Source organism: Balaenoptera acutorostrata, chromosome 5 (genome assembly GCF_949987535.1).
Source record: "Balaenoptera acutorostrata chromosome 5, mBalAcu1.1, whole genome shotgun sequence".
Taxonomy (NCBI): Eukaryota; Metazoa; Chordata; class Mammalia; order Artiodactyla; family Balaenopteridae; genus Balaenoptera; species Balaenoptera acutorostrata.
Genome location: NC_080068.1, coordinates 72,358,341 through 72,372,859, shown reverse-complemented (window position 1 = coordinate 72,372,859; position 14,519 = coordinate 72,358,341). Strand labels below are relative to the sequence as shown.

At 37.5% G+C, this 14,519-nt stretch overlaps 1 protein-coding gene across 3 annotated transcripts in view; it reads left to right on the top strand.

Annotated features, from left to right (window-relative positions):
* GABRB1 (gamma-aminobutyric acid type A receptor subunit beta1) overlaps window positions 1-14,519 on the top strand; it is a 406,197-nt gene that overhangs the window by 374,827 nt on the left and 16,851 nt on the right. For all 3 annotated transcript variants that reach the window (XM_028166073.2, XM_007180747.3, XM_057546217.1), the window contains exons 6-7: window positions 13,234-13,371; window positions 13,477-13,629. In XM_028166073.2, the coding sequence (XP_028021874.2) occupies window positions 13,234-13,371; window positions 13,477-13,629 (291 nt within the window). The remainder of the gene's footprint in view (window positions 1-13,233; window positions 13,372-13,476; window positions 13,630-14,519) is intronic.

Here is a 14,519-nt window from a genome sequence, read left to right as displayed (position 1 = left end):
ACTCCCATTTACCATTGCAACAAAAAGAATAAAATATCTAGGAATAAACCTACCTAGGGAGATAAAAGACCTGTATGCAGAAAACTATAAGACACTGATGAAAGAAATTAAAGATGATACCAACAGATGGAGAGATATACCATGTTCTTGGATTGGAAGAATCAACATTGTGAAAATGAGTATACTACCCAAAGCAATCTACAGATTCAATGCAATCCCTATCAAATTACCAATGGCATTTTTTACGGAGCTAGAACAAATCATCTTAAAATTTGTATGGAGACACAAAAGACCCCGAATAGCCAAAGCAGTCTTGAGGCAAAAAAATGGAGCTGGAGGAATCAGACTCCCTGACTTCAGACTATACTACAAAGCTACAGTAATCAAGACAATATGGTACTGGCACAAAAACAGAAACATAGATCAATGGAACAAGATAGAAAGCCCAGAGATTAACCCACGCACCTATGGTCAACTAATCTATGACAAAGGAGGCAAAGATATACAATGGAGAAAAGACAGTCTCTTCAATAAGTGGTGCTGGGAAAACTGGACAGCCACATGTAAAAGAATGAAATTAGAATACTCCCTAACACCATACACAAAAATAAACTCAAAATGGATTAGAGACCTAAATGTAAGACTGAACACTATAAAACTCTTAGAGGAAAACATAGGAAGAACACTCTTTGACATAAATCACAGCAAGATCTTTTTCGATCCACCTCCTAGAGTAATGGAAATAAAAACAGAAATAAACAAGTGGAACCTAATGAAACTTCAAAGCTTTTGCACAGCAAAGGAAACCATAAACAAGACGAAAAGACAACCCTCAGAATGGGAGAAAATATTTGCAAATGAATCAACGGACAAAGGATTAATCTCCAAAATATATAAACAGCTCATTCAGCTCAATATCAAAGAAACAAACACCCCAATCCAAAAATGGGCAGAAGACCTAAATAGACATTTCTCCAAAGAAGACATACAGACGGCCACGAAGCACATGAAAAGATGCTCAACATCACTAATTATTAGAGAAATGCAAATCAAAACTACAATGAGGTATCACCTCACTCCTGTTAGAATGGGCATCATCAGAAAATCTACAAACAACAAATGCTGGAGAGGGTGTGGAGAAAAGGGAACCCTCTTGCACTGTTGGTGGGAATGTAAATTGATACAGCCACTATGGAGAACAATATGGAGGTTCCTTAAAAAACTAAAAATAGAATTACCATATGACCCAGCAATCCCACTACTGGGCATATACCCAGAGAAAACCGTAATTCAAAAAGACACGTGCACCCGAATGTTCATTGCAGCACTATTTACAATAGCCAGGTCATGGAAGCAACCTAAATGCCCATCAACAGACGAATGGCTAAAGAAGATGTGGTACATATATACAATGGAATATTACTCAGCCATAAAAAGGAACGAAATTGAGCCATTTGTTGAGAAGTGGATGGATCTAGAGACTGTCATACAGAGTGAAGTAAGTCAGAAAGAGAAAAACAAATATCGTATATTAATGCAGGTATGTGGAACCTAGAAAAATGGTACAGATGAGCCAGATTGCAGGGCAGAAGTTGAGACACAGATGTAGAGAATGGACATATGGACACCAAGGGGGGAAAACTGCGATGAGGTGGGGATGGTGGTGTGCTGAATTGGGCGATTGGGATTGACATGTATACACTGATGTGTATAAAACTGATGCCTAATAAGAACCTGCAGTATAAAAAAACAAACAAAACAACTAATACTAAACTTTCATTGGGTTATTTGTATGGAAATATGTTAATATAAATGTTTCAGACATTACATGAAATTTCTAAAAATCTTATATTTGTATTTGTATGGAAATATGTATGGAAATATGTTAATATAAATGTTTCAGACATTACATGAAATTTCTAAAAATCTTATATTTGTATTTGTATGGAAATATGTATGGAAATATGTTAATATAAATGTTTCAGACATTACAGGAAACGTCTAAAAATCTTATATGTTCTGGTATAATGTTATAAGTAATAATCCTAGTTATTACTTTAAAATGTATATCTCAGAAATAACTAATTTTCTTGTCAACTGCATTATTATGAACTTTCATCAAATCTTTAACCATGGTCATTTTTAAGTCTTTTGTCATTTACAGACAGTTCTGGGTGTACTCTGATGATTTTGCAAATATGTTCCTATAAAAGGGTTTCATCTTCAAGAAATTCATGGAAAAGACTCTGACAAGTACAGGTTTCTGGTAACTGACTGTACTGCTGAACTGAATGAATAAGCATTTTCAGAACTCTAATGAAAAACTGATGAACTCATAAAAGTGCTAACAAAAGATCAAGATGAAAAAAAAAAAGAAATTAATTACATGGGACTGAGTGAACTGATGAGGATGAGTATAATTTTTGTGACTTTCTGTCTGAATTAAAAAAAAAAAAAATCCCACAAGGACTCAGAGGAAAAGAATATACAAATCAATTTTCACTGCAAAGTAAAGGAGCTGTTACAGTGGAGGATTACTGGACTGAATGTCAATATTATGACATAGTATAACTGTGTTTCATGTTTGGTAATTGCAATCATTGTTGCTTTTGTTGTGGTCATCCATGTACAATGCTTGGTGTCAGTCTATTTATCTCTTGTAAAAATAAAATACAGTGTGTGTGTGTGGAAAAAAAAAAAAAAAAAAAAAAAACCTGGGGGAGTATTGCCAAGAGATTGTAACAGGGCTCTATCTTTGTCTCTGCCGTCCCACATTTGTCTCAGTCAAGGGAATAATGATAAAAGGCATGTTTATCAAACCTGAAAAGAACATGAAACCAGGAGGGTGAGCAAATAAAGATCAAAAAACACCTCAACAGCAAGTCAAATTGAATTAGATAAAATTTAATGGGGACTATATTAGATCCTATGTTTGAGTCCAAGGAAGAAAAAGTAATGTGACTGTCAAAAAGCTAATTTGAACCTGTGCTGCTTTAATAGAAGACCAGTGACTAGAATAAGAAAATTCTTGCTCTTCACTAGCTGGCTATGCCAAGAATATCATGAGTTGGACAGGCATGTTGGAAAGCATATAAGAACCTCATCAGCATGGGGCCAGAAAAATGGTAGAGGAGGCCAGACAGGGTCAGACAGAGGCTCAGCCTCAGAGAGGGCACCTGAACAACCCAAGGGGGTAGCTACTGCATGCAGTACAACCTGAAAGACAATTTCATCATGAGAAATTCCAGGTGGTAGCCAATTTAGAAATCAGGACAAGCCACAATCAGGGTCAGAAGATCTGACGATGACAGCAGAATTCCCATCAGTCATAAATTTAAGAGGAGCTGGATATAGTCCAAGTAAAGAACACATGGAAAGAGATCTTAAGCAGTGCACTTGAGCCCAGTTGGTATCTGGGCTCCAGCAAAGCCATTTTGCCAACAAGCACTATGGGCAAAATGTCTACATACTACGAGTTTATCAAGGGTCTTAAATTATTGGCTCCAAAATGCATAAGGAAAACTACAATATTAAAACTAATATAACATTATGTTAACAAGTCAGCTGCAATCCAGTGCTTTTACAGTGACATGTAAATTAGGTTTAACATGGGATGTGAATGCACTTTAATGTATTTAATATAATGTGGGAAGGTGTCTCCAAAAACAAAATTACCTGGGATCTAAAAGTCTTTAAATGGGGATGATCTAGCGTAGACAAGGATTAATGGACTCTGTGGTATTAAGCAGTCAGGTATGAAGGGGCAGGACTCTTGGAAAGTCACTCTGGAAATTTACACATTGGCCAAACATAGGAGGTGCCACGGCCTCCTATGTTTGGCCAGATTAAACCAGGGCAGGATTAATCTTGGGGGTGAGTCTACACAATAGGAAAATTTTCCAGATAACTCCAAAGGAGGGAGAAGAGCCAAGGTAGACATGGCCACCTCTCAGCCTGGGGCTTCCATGCTTCAAAGAGCATATCAGCAAACTGGAAACTACTGATAGGAGAAAAGCTGCATAGGTTGAGTACCTCCTGCGAAAGACCAAAGCCTGAAGAAGGAAACACTGAAAGGGATCATGAGACGTGTCCTCAAAAATGGGAAGTACTGTCATGTAGAAAAGGTACTGAGTTTATTTTCTATTAGCACAAGGGGTAGACAAGGATCAGATGGTGAATGCTCTCCAAGAAGGTGAATTTTTACTTATTATAAGGACGTATTTTCTAACGATTACCCAGAAACGTAATTAACTATTGAGTTGACTAAGAAAATAGCAAGAGGTCCATCCCTAGGGACAGGATGACCACTCAAATGGTGGGTCGTCAGGTAGGAGTCAATTATTAAGTGGTTTGTTGCACAGATTTGTACCTACAGTTTCTTTTTTTTTTTTTTTTTTTTGGTTTAGTTTGTTTTTAATTGGAGTATAGTTGCTTTACGATGTTGTGTTAGTTTCTGCTGTTGTACCTACAGTTTCTTAATACTTGTGAGAATGCTTTAAAAATCTGGCTTCCATGGTCGGTTTACTGCTTCTTAGGATACCAAGGAGATACAGAGATGGGTGAGAAAGGAATCCCAAGTAGCCTTTAGAATAAATGTTATAGCAGATTTGGAGCCACGGGAAGGATTAGACCCAACTGGCTTTCTTATCTGCTTCTGAGATGCACCATTACAAATATCTAATAACCTTGAAACAGGAAGGATCTACACAGCTCCTGGAGCAGAGATACTGATAAATGCCTAATATTTCTGCCCCCACGTGGAAGGAGCAGGAGGAAGTGGAGAGTAGAAGACTACTAAATTTATTTCAGTAGGTCAGCTGAAATGTTGATCATGAGTGTGACTTCAGTTAGGTGCTAGTAATGACTGATGTAAACAGGAAGGGAAGATACTGGCTCTTATAGCTGGACTGGCCACTCTCCACTCAGCATTTCCTGTTTACCAACAGCTAAAAGAGAGAGGGAAATCGTCTCTCCTCCAACTTTTGAACACAAGTCCTAGATTTCTCTAGGACTGGACCAACTTGGGTCACATGCCTATTTCCAAGCAATTAATTTGGGCAGGGGACCTGCTATGACCTAATTATTTTAGACCTGGGTTATTGCCTAACCCTTAGCCAGTCACCATAGCAAAGGGGATGGTGTTTTAACAATTGGCTTAAGTCAATCAAGCCCCACACTGTGAAACTTGAGATGAGGCCATGGCCATTCCACAAAGGGGAATACATTTACTCATGTCCACTCGTGGATTAGAAGCTTAAATCTCTCCATTCTCTAAAACACATCTCAGTACAATTTTAGACCATCCTCCCAGCTCTATTAAGCACGACAGGGAGTAATTTTTATTTCCAGGTTAGAAAAATGCATCAAAAATAGAGTGTTTCAAATAGCAAAGAGAAACACTAACATCCAGATGCTTGTATATTTGTACTAGCTCCATGCATCTTTAACCAATGACCTCAACTTAATTTTGCCCCACTAAGAAGTCCCCAGGGGCTGAGAGGAAATTTTGAGAGCTTCTGTGTAGTTATTGTTGCTAGGAAACAATATCCTTTGTATCCAAGGGTTCGGGCTTTGAGACACTGTATGAAGTCACTGGTTCCTAAAGGAAACCTTTGGTAAATAGGTTGCTTGGGTGTGAGAAAATTGATGTTTGCTCTCTGTGGCAAAATGTTCTTGTGTAATCTTTGAATAATAGTTTATTTCTAGGCTTTCCCCTTTGGATCCAGCTGCCATTATTGTTCCCATGAGAACTCACACTTCCACCTGAAATGGAGTGAGCATTCTTTTTTCCCCAAAATCATCTGTAATTATCTCAGTACCTTGAACACTAAGCCTAAAGGGTTTTAGTTGAAGAAAGTGCCAGTGAGCTTGGGAATACACACCCAGACCACTGACTGTATAAATCGTTGAAACCTATTAAGATTCACATTGATTGAGAGCCATACTCCAGCTCTGTTTTTGTGCATGGCATTGAAGGGTTCTGCTGCCCTGCAAAAGCAGAAGACAGTGAGAGGTTTGGGCTCACCCACCGTCTTCTCCCCTCTCAATCCCAAACGGCGAACCATCTCTGGTCCTTCAACTCTAGATATTGCTTACATAGTTCTCCCCTAGAATCCTACAATTTGAAGATCAGACTGAGGTTGTAATTTATCACCTAGTTACTCAGTAAGCCTAAAATTAATAAGCAGTTTTTTGCATTTCCTTGGTGCCCAGACCCACCTGTAAGGCCCTTGTGAGCAGAAGCATTTTAAGCAAGGAATAAATCTGGCTCAAGAATGCTACCAAGTAAGTTATATATCAGGCTACCTGTCTGAGACAATAAACATAGACCCCTAAGTAGCAAACAACATTCACAAAGCCATTTATTCACAAATATGTATTGGATACATGACTGTGCACAGAATCTGTTCTAGGCATCAGGAAATTTTTTAAAGAATAAAAGAAGGTCTTTGCTTTCAAAAAGTGTATAATATAATGAAAGATGAAGGAGAAAAAAGGCAGAGACAAACACAAAGCTATGTAAACAGATGAAATATTTGCATGATAAGATACACTATGTGACTGACAGGAGCTCACTGGAAAGCAGAAACCACTCAAGTTTTTTCAAATAGGGAATTTAATAGAGAGAATTGGTTACAAAGGTTGGAGGAGCTGGAAAAGCAAAAGAAAGAAGGAAAAAAGTGTGTTAAAGGAGGAAAAGCCAGAAACAAGTGCCCATGAGCCGGAATTTGTTGGATCCTATTAGAAATGCTGTTCTGGTTGCTTGCAGAGTTTCCAGAAGAGGGGCCGTGAGAGTCTGGAATCACCCCACTGCCCTGGCAGCAATCACCAGCAACATGGCCACACTGCCAGAGACAGAATCAAGAGCCTCGCCTCCTCCTTCTACCTTCTAATCTTCAGCCTATTCTTCCTAGGGGCAGCATCTAACAGGAAGCCAGAGAGACAGGAAGCCCAGCCCCAGGGGTACAGAGCAGAGTATAGAAAGCAGGAGAGGCACAGAAACAGCAAATGAATGACCAGCACAAGCCAACAGAGGTTTTCCTGGAAAGCTCTGGTAATTCCAAATCTGGAGCAAATAATTCTTCCCCAGAAGAGAAAGAGAATGTATCAATCCAGATTCTGCTGCATATAACAGAAGTCCATTTGGCTAGCTTAAGCAGAAAGAGATTCAATAGAAGGAAGCGGTGCTTACAAAATTAAAAGACAGAAGTAGTAGGCTCTAGGCTGGGCAACTAGAAATGACTCCCAGTATCACAGTGCAGACTGGCCCTCCAAGGGGACTGATGGCTTCACCACAATTGGGAAGCTGGTAGTCAGGTAGCTCCTGCCATGCGTTGACTCCAGGACCACAGAAAGCTAAAACCAGGATTCCTGGTTCCAGAGCCATCTATACTGTATGAGCTGCACCAACAAAAGGAGTGCCTCAAGTATCACCTTTGACATCACTTAACTTCATTTAATAAGGCTACCTAAATCTTATCCACTACCTTGTTGCAAAGCTTTCCTGAAGATTAAAACACATGCTAAAAAAAACAAAAAACAAAAAAACACATGCTAAAGAAAGCCAATCCATACAGAAGGATTTAGAAAGGAATTTTGTGGTGAAATATGTAACAATTTACATGAAATATGCAAGCTCCAAGAGGGCAGGAGCCATGTCAGGTTTATTCACCACTGTAGCCATGGTAACTTTCCACCCCCCGGCACATAGTCAGCACTCAATAAATACCTACTGGTTGAATGAGTAAGACACACACATAGGTTAGTGCCTGGTTGTCAAGTTAAGGTTAGTAGCACAAAGCCAGGAGTCTTATTTTTTAGAGCTGTCTTAGATTTTCCAATCTGTTTATTTTAACTTTAGAATCACTTTGTCTAGTTCCCAAAACGAAAAGCTCATTGGTATTACTAGGCAATCACATTAAGTTGTAAACGAACTTAATGATGTTGTCTTCCTATTCAAAACATGGTATGTCTTTTTATTTGTTCAAGGCTTCTTTTGTGCTTTTCAAAACTGTTTCAAATGTTGCTTCATATAAGTCTTGCCTGTTTCTAAGTTTATTACTAAATATTTCTTGTCTCTATTTTAAAAAGGGTCTTTTCTTCCATTATAAATTTTTGTTTTTATATATGAAAGCTACTCATTTCTGTGTAATAATTTTGTACCCCATAATCATACTAATTCAATTGTTTGTAAAAGTCTCTCAGTGAATTCTTCTTTGGGGTTTACTGGATATACAGTTGTATAATTAACAAATCTTAATAGTTTAACCAGCAGTTTTCCAACTTTATAGTTCAATTTTCTTTCTTTTCCCTAATGGCTAGTATTTCCAGAACAATGTTAAAAATAATAACAATGGTAGTGGACACTCTTATTTTGTTCTTAACTTTCATGGGAATATTCTAGTGTTTCCACAATAAGCGTGATTCTGGCTTTGAGCATGAGATAGATATGTCTTACCATGTTACGGAAATATCCATCTATGCGTATTTATTGAGTGATGTTTGTTTTGTTAAAAAACAAACAGACTGGCTATTAAATTTTGTCAAATGCCTTTTTAGCACCTGTGTATATAATCATATGCTTTTTTCTCCTTAGATCTGTTAATATAATGAAGTATATTACTAGATTTTCTAATATTGAATCATTTGCACTCCTACAATAAACCCCACTAGTTATGCATTGTTATTTAATGTACTGCTGGATCTTGTTTTGCTAATATGTTCTCCTTAGTTTATGAAAACAATTTGGAAGTTTTCATTTTTCCCCTATACTTTGGAACTGTTTAAGTAGAAATAGAATTATCAGTCTTAAATGTTTGAGTCTGGTGTTTATTTGTTTGTAGGGGGTAACATCAAGCTACTTTGATCTTCTGCCTCTCCTGATTTGGGCTTTAGCAAATGCTCTTCTTACGAGAAAATTATCCATTTTATTCAAATTTTCAAATTTGTTTGCATAGATTTGAGCAAAGTAGTCTTATAATTCTTTACACCCCTCCTGTTTCCAATGAGCTTTCCCTGATGATGTCTTAGTTATCCATCCTGATTCATTTGTTTGACTGGAGTCTTCTGTAGAATAATTTCCTCAAACAGGTCCCTGGGTGATATATTCTTCTCTGGAATTCTTCTCTGGAGAGAAGTGGTATTTTGGCGGGGAATGGGACTCTTCAGTCTCTGAGTTGCTGTCCTTTTGCCTTTACTCTAGATGTTCTGAATTGTTATTCTATAATCCTTTCCTTTCAGAAGTCTGATAGTTTTTCCTGTGAAAATACCTTGTACTTTGTGTCTGGAAGATTGTAAAATTATTCTTTTACCCTTGGAGTTCAGGAGTGATATCAGGGTAACATAATATAATGAGCCCTTCAATATGCAAAACAGTTTATTAAATTCAGGGAAATTTGTATTTTCTTTTTGTGTATTATGGCTCCTCTTCTTCTGTCAAGAATGCCCACTATTCATATGTTAGCTCTCCTAGATGAGTCTTTCAAAGCCCTTATGCTTTCCAAATCTCTATAATTTTGTTCAAACTATCTTCCAATCCACTAATCTGGCCTCATCAGTGGCCATCTTCTTTTCAATTTATCTAATACTCTTTTTAAATTAAAAACTATGGGTTTTAGTACAAGGAAGTAAGGAAGTTTTTGTGCTCTAATCAGATACCCTTATATGTTCCCAAATTTTGAATAAGGATGGGAAATGAAAAGTTCAAACTATCATCTGCTTCTTCCACCAGTTCTTCTCACGAGGAGCCATCTATTCTGGACCTTATGCTTGTTTTCCTTCTGTAGGATGACTGGATTTTCTTATAAATATCGTTGTGTTTCTCTTGAATATCCCTTGGGATTTGGACCCAGCTGCCAGAGCACCGTAAATGGAAACAGTGTTCTAGCTAGATGAAAAGCATGGTGGGCTCCAGGCAAGCTGTCATTCTCCTACTGATGCACCAGGAGGTAGTCTCTCTCTCTCTCTTCCTCTCTCTCCCCACTTTTTAAACTCTCCTACATCTTATTAAAGGACTGTGAAAACAGCAGTTCCTCCAAATAGTCACACAAGTGGCAGCAGACTTCATTTAATAGTCCCCCCAAATCCCTACATCCAGCTTTCTTCCTTAATCTCACTGTTGTAACCCCATCCAAGTACCCCATGCCAGTAGTCCCCCAGTTCTCTCCTATCCCTGAGGGGAAAAACATCCCATGACATCATTGTCTACTATATCCAGACAGAGCTGAGACCTCACATTCCCCAGATCCCACTTCATGCTGGGCTTAGAAGTTCATAGTTGTATCGGAAGTGGAAGGAAGAGCATCAGGGTTGAGTTTAAGCTGTCATGTTGCCACTAGCCATTTCCCCTCCGAGAGGAGGTTCTTATTCTAGAACACTTAAATGGCTCCAGGGGAAGCCATGATTCTCTGAAATTACCATCATATTGTATTTATCTACCTATCTATACATATGTATTATATGTATGTTTTTCTGTAGAGTTTTTTCAGAAGTTTTTTAAGAATATTTTTTAAAGCAGTTTTATGTTCACAGCAAAATTGAGGTGATGGTACAGAGATTTCCCATATACTCCCCGCCGCCACACATGCATAGCCTCCCCTGTTATCAACATCCTCCACCAAAGTGGTGCATTTGTTACAATTGATGAAATGACGTGGACACATCATTATCACCCAGAGTCCATAATTTACTTTCGGGTTCACTCTTAGTGTTGTCCATTCTATGGGTTTAGACAAATGCATAATGACATTTGTCTCCCACTATAGTAACATACGGAATATTTTTATTGCTCTCTAAAGATCTGTGTTCTGTACATTCATCCCTCCCCACCCCCAACCCCTGGCAACCACTGATCTTAACCGTCTCCATAGTTTTGCCTTTTCCAGAATGTCACATAGTTGGAATCATGCAGTATGTGGCCTTCTCAGATTGACTTTTTTCATTTTATAATATGCATGTAAGTTTCTTCCATGTTTTTTCGTGGCTTGATAGCTCATTTCCTTTTAGCACTGAGAAATATACCATTACCTATGTGTATGACAGTATCAAAGGACCAAAAGACATCTTGGTTGCTCCCAAGTTTTGGCAATCATGAATAAAGCTACTGTAAACATCTGTGTACAGGTTTTTGTGTAGACACAAGTTTTCAATTACTTTGGCTAGAAACCAAGGAGCATGATTGCTAGGTCATATGATTTGAGCGTGTTTAGTTTTGTAAGAAACTGCCAAACTCTCTTCCAAAGTGGCTGTTCCATTTTGCATTTCCACCAGCAATGAACGAGAGTTCTTGCTGCTCCACATCCTCTCCAGCATTTGGTGATGTCAGTGTTCCAGATTTTGACGATTCTAATAGGTGTACAGTAGCATCACATTATTGTTTTAATTTGCGTTTCATTAACAGCATGTTATGTGGAGCATCTTTTCATATGCTTATTTGCCATCTGTATATCTCCTTTGGTGAGATGTCTGTTAAGGTCTTTGGCCCATTTTTATTCAGGTTTTTTGTTTTCTTACTGTCAAGGTTTAAGATCTCCTTGTATATTTTGGATAACAGTCCTTTATCAGATGTGTCTTTTGTATATATTTTCACCCAATCTGTGGCTTGTCTTCTCATTCTCTTGAGTTCAGAAGGTTTTATCAGACTCTCAAAGAGATGTTAAGAATCACAGTCTTACAGAGCCATACCCAAATTTGGTGGAAATCCCCAACATGCCAATTAGTTCCATGTAGATTGCTCTAAGTCCAGTGGGTATCAAGGGTCTCACTGCCTCTCAGACACTGAAGATTATATCTAAAAGTAAATATCTTCCATTTCTATGCTCTACTTGGGTCATTGTAAAATAGGTTACTGAATATGAAAGATTACCCTTTGAAGAAAGGGCAAGTTCTTGAACTAGAAGAAGATGGTTTTAAGAGAAATAAAATAAAACAAGTTGAAACATATTATAGTAAATAATAACCTGTATAGAGTGGCAAAAGTAACAAATACAAGACAGTTGTGAGTGCAGTGAGTTCAGGGGTAAGAATTCAAAAAAGAGCTTTTTGAAGAGAAGCTAGAAGTGTTTAAAGCAATAAAGTGAAGATAATTTTATTTCCCCTCAAAATAAAAAGGAAGAAGACCTTAAATTTTCTTACATTCTTTCGGTGATATGTTGATGGTGATTCTTTGGCACTTGGCATTCAACTTCTAAATTTTAAATATATTATTCTTTATCTCTTGAGAAAATGTTTCTGGTTTAATCAAAAGTTAGTAGGCAAAATATCTACTACATTATATGGTTACTTTTGAAACATAAGTCCTAGTAATTCTAATGGAAAAGGATTTGATGCTTTTTTATTTGAGGTCAATAAAAATAGGAAATAACCTTAGAAAGATCTTTTTTTGTCTCTAGCACATAGAAAGATACAAATATAAAGTCTTCTATATGTTTTAAATGATTTTTAGATTTTTTAATATATTAATACATTTTTTATGCAAGCTACTCTGATATATGACCATAATCCAAGCAGACCCATGGCAATTGGGAGCAGAAATGGAAGGGGGAATAGATTTCAAGATAGATCCTTCTAGCACAATCTACAATCCTCTACACATTCGCCTTAAATTACTTAAACCTCACTACCATAAGTACTAAGATATAAAAATATGATCAAAAATTCACATATTTCCTAAAATGTTCACCTATATATTAGCTACAATCAAAGGCTATAAAGAGAAGCTTACCTAATTTTCTTTGAAAAATGTATACTCTTTTTTGAATGTCTTGATCATTTAATGGGTCCGTACTAATTTGATCTTTTATTATACCCCATCCCTTTATCCTTTCTGTTCCCCTTTTAACAAATATGTACTCAATTATTATACTTGTTGTTGTTAAATAACACATAGTCAAAATCTATGCCCAGGCACCTAGAATTCAGGCATCCCTCAATCTAACCGAAGAGTGCCCGTTAGTGGACACAATGAGAATAAATATGCAGCAGTGATATCAGATATCACTGAATGATCACAGAGGTTATGTTCAGTACAGCCAAGTATATCCACCTTCTCAAGGCAGCCACAACCAGCCTGTCAGAAGCAGCACTCAACATGAAACCTCTTGTGTTATCCCAATTTAAAGCAAAATCATCTTATCATCAATTGCTGGGAAATTTCTCTCCAAATCCCCAACTGTCTTCAAAATGAATTTCTAGGCCAACTGAATCCTGTTTAACTCTGCTGTTTCTTGGTTTCAGATGGCTACACCACTGATGACATCGAGTTTTACTGGAATGGAGGAGAAGGAGCAGTAACAGGAGTGAATAAAATTGAGCTTCCTCAGTTTTCCATTGTTGACTATAAGATGGTGTCCAAGAAGGTGGAGTTCACAACAGGTGAGGCTATCTCCCCCAAAATGAACTAGCGATGATGAGAAAGGAGATGGCTCCCACCAAAGGACCATCTGATTTTATTTTCTTTTATTTATTTTTTTCACTCAGGGGCATATCCACGACTGTCACTAAGTTTTCGTCTAAAGAGGAACATTGGTTACTTCATTTTGCAAACCTACATGCCTTCCACACTGATTACAATTCTGTCCTGGGTGTCGTTTTGGATCAACTATGATGCCTCTGCAGCCAGAGTCGCACTAGGTAATGCATCCCCAGCACTACAGAGAGCTGGTGGGATTTAACGTCAAACAACAACCAATGAATGATAAGAATTACAGGCAAGGGTGTCTCTCACAGAGAGCCAGAGAATGAGATTACCATAAGACTGCTGGATAATAAAACATCTATGTGTAAGCACTTACAGGGTGAATGTTTTACAACGTAATATCTTTTTATCATTTTACCAAAATAAAAAACAAATCTTGGAGTACACTCAATGCTATATAAGTGCTTCTTAGAGAATATTTTTAAATTCTCATTACACTAATATTTTACTAACTTTGTGATTTCTTCTTTGGTTCCTTCTCTTTACAGTGGAGAACATTATTGCATTATTCTCAAATGGATTTGGAGAAAGCTAAACCTTGTGACCATTAACAAGCCATATCAATATTATCTTTCAAATATTAACTATAGTTAAATTGTATCGCTCTGTCTCCCTTAAATAGAGCTCCTTCTACTTGAATAAGGCACAGACAATTCATCAGCTATATTAATGATCTGTGATCAGGACAGAGTAAAAAATGGTTTCCTTCCCAGGGAAACAGAATTCAGAACTAATCTTGCCATGGTTGAGTAATTGCTGTAAGCTAAAAGGCTGTATTTGAGATTTTAAAGGATTCCTTGGAAAGTTAGAATATGTAAGGTCTGTCTGATATATCTGGGTATGTGTGGGTCTGCCTCGTATTTAACCCTAGAGCCATTTCAGTTATCACTTTCTGGGGCTTATTTACAGACACACACACACACACACGCAAAAGAACATCATTTATTACTAAGCTAACATATATAGCTATTCTCTTCTGAGACTACAGAACTGGATTAGATGATCAGCATATACCCTTTCACCCCTAGACTGTCAACTCTACAGC